At 53.3% G+C, this 5,069-nt stretch overlaps 1 protein-coding gene across 1 annotated transcript; it reads left to right on the top strand.

Moving 5' to 3' along the window:
• Positions 1 to 387: 387 nt before the first annotated feature.
• LOC128021597 (uncharacterized) lies at positions 388 to 4,568 on the top strand. Its single transcript, XM_052608905.1, has 2 exons — positions 388 to 1,559; positions 4,285 to 4,568. Exons 1-2 carry the CDS (start codon positions 438 to 440, stop codon positions 4,357 to 4,359), a joined length of 1,197 nt encoding a protein of 398 aa, XP_052464865.1. The 5' UTR covers positions 388 to 437; the 3' UTR covers positions 4,360 to 4,568.
• Positions 4,569 to 5,069: the final 501 nt, after the last annotated feature.

Here is a 5,069-nt window from a genome sequence, read left to right as displayed (position 1 = left end):
TTTATAATGGGTGCTGTGGCGAGGGGGGCGTGGTTTAGCGGAATCCGCAACGGGAGAGAGACGGAGGGAGCAGAGCGAGGCGTAAGTAGGTCAAATGCAATTAACGAACACGTGTGTTTGATTGCAGTAATTGGCGTGGAGAGACCGGATATAAGCCGAGTCACCGCAGAGAGAAGGGGAGAGAGACACGCTGGGACCTCGTTCTGCACTAGGGAAGCTACAACAGTGCTTTAAAGTTATTGAAGTTATTGACCGTGTTTAAGCAATCGTTTGCTGTCTACGCCCAGAGGGCATCGTGTTTTTCTTATTTTGTATTACTGAATAAACGAGTGTCCCAGCAACAAGCCGACCCCTGCCTTCTTCCTTCCTATTTGAGACTGTGTTGAACCTTGTTACAGTGGTGCCGAAACCCGGGAAGGAAGAAGAGCATCGCCGCCATGCAATCTCCGTCAGGTACGCCATTTGCGGACATCATCCAGTCGCTCGCCGGTCTTCATCAGGAACAACATCAACACATGCTGGCGATCAAGGAGGAGCAGGACAAACGCTTTGAGGCGCTCCTCCGGGCCCAGCATGAAGACCGCGAGCTATTCCGGAGCTGGGTAGACCGGGAGGCCCGGGCCACCCCTTCGTTTAAAGACCAGACATCTCCTCTGCCGCTCAACAAGATGGGGCCTCAGGATGACCCGGAGGCCTTCCTGGACCTGTTTGAAAAATCGGCAGAGGCTCGAGGGTGGCCCCCTGTGGACTGGCCCCTGCGGCTCATTCCCCTGCTGTCCGGGGAAGCGCAGGTGGCCGCTCACCAACTGCCAGTCCAAAACCTCCTGGCCTACCAGGACCTCAAGCGTGCCATCCTCCAGCGGGTCGGTCGGACTCCGGAGCAACATCGCCAGAGGTTCAGGACTCTAACCCTGGAAGAGTCTGGCCGGCCCTTCGTGATGGCACAGCAGCTCCGGGATTCCTGCCGCAAGTGGTTGATGGCCGACAGTAGCGACGTCGAGGACGTGATCGATCGTGTGGTACTGGAGCAGTTCGTGGCCAAGCTGCCAAGGAAGACAGCGCAGTGGGTCCAGTGCCACCGGCCGACGTCGCTGAACCAGGCCATCCAGCTAGCGGAAGACCAAATGGTGGCGTGTCCAGGGGTCGGCGACCCCTTACCATCTGCTTCTCTCTCTCCTTCTCTCTCCTCCCCTCCCCTCTCTCTCCCTAAATCTGTCCCTCTCCCCAGGTCCCGTGGGGGGCTTCCGTCGAAGCTAGCCCCGAGGTGGAGGACGAATTACGGGGCTGAGTCACCAGCAGGTCCCAGGGCTCCTCCCAGGGGTGGGACCTCGCCCATGGGATCCGTTCCCCAGGCCCCGGCCTCTCCGCTCTCTCCTCGCCAATCGCTTGACCTACTTCCTGCCGCCAGGGTGGCGGTAAAGTCTGGGCCGGCCTGTTGGCGTTGCGGGGACCCAGGGCATTTTATCGATAGGTGTCCGGTGATGGAAGTGGGGACGTTGATCCGGGTCCCCGACGCGCCAAAGGCTGCCCTCGATCAGGCTGGCTTATACCTAATACCAGTGAGTATCAGGGGGGGTACATATCAGGCTTTGGTGGATTCGGGATGTAACCAATCCTCCATCCATCAAAGTGGTGAATTACCCTATTTTGCCTGTGGATATTAAATTTAGGGGAGGAAAACATAGAGTAGAGGTGGCCGTTAATCCGCACCTCAGGCATCCGATAATTTTGGGTACGAATTGGCCCGCGTTTAATGAATTATTGGGGTATTTATGTTCGGATGGCTCTTGGGGGAAACAAGGGAGGGATGGAGTAGCGGTTGCGCAGGTGGGAGAGGCTGAACCGGAACCACCGGGACCTGTTGCAGGGGAACCGAGTGCTCCCGAGCGGAACATCCTCCCGGAGCGCGATGATTTTCCCCTGGAACAGTCCCGCGATGAGACGCTAAAAAATGCTTTTGACCAGGTTCGCTCGATCGACGGACAGTTTCTCCTCCCTGACCAACCGCTCTCTTATCCTTACTTTTCAATTTTAAAAGATAGGTTGTATCGGGTGACCCAAGACGCCCAGACAAAGCAAGATACAACCCAGTTGTTGATACCTAAAAGCCGCCGGGAAATGCTTTTCCAGGCGGCTCATTGTAATCCAATGGCCGGGCATTTAGGGCAAGCGGCTACACTAAACCGTCTCATGGCCCGCTTCTTCTGGCCGGGCATTCACGAGAATGTGCGCAGATGGTGCGCGGCTTGTCGTGAATGTCAGCTGGTGAATCCACCGGCCACCCCAAAAGCACCATTGTGCCCCCTTCCATTAATGCAGGTCCCCTTCGAACGAATTGGCATGTACCTCATCGGGCCATTAGAGCGGTCAGCACGAGGACACCGCTTTGCATTAGTTCTGGTGGACTATGCAACGCGATATCCTGAGGCAGTGCCTCTCCGCTCTATTTCCGCGAAGAGTGTGGCGAGTGCACTGTTTCAATTAATCTCCCGGGTGGGGATCCCAAAGGAGATCCTCACCGATCAGGGCACGGCGTTTATGTCACGTACTATTCGCGAGCTTTATGATCTATTGGGCATTAGATCGATTCGAACAAGCGTCTATCACCCACAAACAGACGGGCTGGTCGAGCGATTTAATCGCACATTAAAATCCATGATTCGTAAGTTCGTTCAGGAAGACGCCAAAAATTGGGATAGGTGGCTAGAACCCCTCTTGTTCGCTGTACGGGAGGTCCCGCAAGCCTCCACGGGGTTTTCCCCCTTCGAGCTTCTTTATGGGCGCCAGCCCCGCGGGGTCCTTGACGTCCTTAAAGAAACTTGGGAGGACGGACCTTCTGCTAGTAAAAACGAAATTCAATATGTCATGGACCTGAGAACAAAACTCCACACGTTGGGGCGGCTATCCATGGAGAATTTGTTGCAGGCTCAAGACAAACAGAGTCGGTTGTACAACAGGGGGGCTAGGCTACGTCAATTTGCACCGGGAGATAAAGTGCTTGTATTACTCCCTACCTCTAGTTCAAAGTTACTCGCGAAGTGGCAAGGACCCTTTGAGGTCACACGGTGGGTTGGGGATCTTAACTATGAGGTAGCTCGAACGGATAGGGGCGGGGCACATCAAATATACCACCTCAACCTATTAAAAAAATGGTCTGAGGCGGAATCAGTGTTGCTGGCGACGGTAGTGAGTGGGGAGGAGGATCTCGGTCCAGAAGCGAGTTCAAAATCCCAATCTCTCGCTCTGGCCCCTGGAGGAGACCACCTCTCACCATCGCAGCTCACTGATATCAAGTCCATTCAAGCAGCCTTTGCTGATGTGTTCTCGCCCCTGCCTGGTCGAACGGATCTCATTCAGCACCATGTTGAGACCGAGCCGGGCGTGGTAGTTCGCAGCCGGCCGTATAGATTACCTGAACATAAAAAAAAAGGTGGTTCAAGGGGAGTTAGAGGCAATGCTAGAGATGGGAGTAATAGAAGAATCCAACAGTGACTGGGCGAGCCCGATCGTCTTAGTACCTAAAACAGACGGCTCCGTGCGGTTCTGTGTGGATTATAGAAAGGTGAATGCTGTGTCAAAATTTGACGCATATCCAATGCCCCGGGTGGACGAATTGCTTGATCGGCTAGGCTCGGCTCGCTTTTACTCGACGCTGGACTTAACTAAAGGTTATTGGCAGATCCCCTTGTCTCCCATGACCAAAGAAAAAACAGCTTTCACCACGCCGTTCGGGTTACACCAATTCGTCACTCTTCCGTTCGGGCTATTCGGGGCTCCAGCCACGTTTCAGCGTCTCATGGACAAAATTCTCCGTCCGCATGCTGCATATGCCGCCGCCTACCTGGATGACATCATCATCTACAGTGGGGATTGGCAGCGACATATGCAGCATTTGCGAGCGGTCCTGAAGACGCTGAGGAGGGCTGGGCTCACGGCTAATCCGAGGAAGTGTGCAATTGGGCGGGTGGAAGATATCTGGGTTTCCACTTGGGTCATGGACAGGTGCGTCCCCAAATTGATAAGACGGCAGCAGTTGCAACTTGTCCAAGGCCTAAGACCAAAAAGGAGGTTAGACAGTTCCTGGGGCTGGCAGGGTATTATAGAAGGTTTGTACCTAATTTTTCGGATACTGCTAGCCCGCTGACTGATTTAACTAAAAAGGAGGCACCAGATACAGTCCAGTGGACGGAGCAGTGCCAGCAGGCTTTCACCCAGTTAAAAGCTGCCCTGTGTGGCGGACCGCTCCTGAATGCACCTAACTTTTCTCTCCCCTTTATCTTGCAGACAGACGCATCGAACAGACGGCTCCCCGGCCTGAGTTGGGCGGTAGGGGTATGTGGCGAGGGGGGCGTGGTTTAGCGGAATCCGCAACGGGAGAGAGACGGAGGGAGCAGAGCGAGGCGTAAGTAGGTCAAATGCAATTAACGAACACGTGTGTTTGATTGCAGTAATTGGCGTGGAGAGACCGGATATAAGCCGAGTCACCGCAGAGAGAAGGGGAGAGAGACACGCTGGGACCTCGTTCTGCACTAGGGAAGCTACAACAGTGCTTTAAAGTTATTGAAGTTATTGACCGTGTTTAAGCAATCGTTTGCTGTCTACGCCCAGAGGGCATCGTGTTTTTCTTATTTTGTATTACCGAATAAACGAGTGTCCCAGAAACAAGCCGACCCCTGCCTTCTTCCTTCCTATTTGAGACTGTGTTGAACCTTGTTACAGGTGCTGTTAACAAAACTGCTCAGATCAGCTCACCTTGACTGCAGGCAGCATGCTCCTGGTATCTCTGGCTGGAAATGTCCTCATCTGATTCCACAGACTTGTAGTCTTCGAAATGGAAAATATTTTGATTTGTCACTATCGGTACCCTCATAATGGCACTGACTTGTCTGTTGTAATAGGTAAGTGCTATTTGTTGGGGTAGTTTCAAGTGACGGGTGCTTCAGGACATAATTCATTTTCTGGGATGCCAAACTGAGTTCTAAAGGCAATGATCAGATAATCACAGTATCCATCCCATTAAGATTACTTCAAATGGGAGCATTGATTGGTCCTATATTCATAAGTGCTTC

This window comes from Carassius gibelio, chromosome A10 (assembly GCF_023724105.1).
Source record: "Carassius gibelio isolate Cgi1373 ecotype wild population from Czech Republic chromosome A10, carGib1.2-hapl.c, whole genome shotgun sequence".
Lineage (NCBI taxonomy): Eukaryota > Metazoa > Chordata > Actinopteri > Cypriniformes > Cyprinidae > Carassius > Carassius gibelio.
Note: the sequence above shows the minus strand (reverse complement) of the source record. Positions and strands in the feature narration are given on the sequence as shown.

Excerpts from the sequence above, each read along its gene's own strand:
- LOC128021597 (XM_052608905.1), top strand. The coding sequence starts at position 438 with ATGCAATCTCCGTCAGGTACGCCATTTGCGGACATCATCCAGTCGCTC. Across the intron at positions 1,560-4,284 it reads CTGGCTTATACCTAATACCA|ACAGACGCATCGAACAGACG; the intron begins GTGAGTATCAGG and ends TTTATCTTGCAG.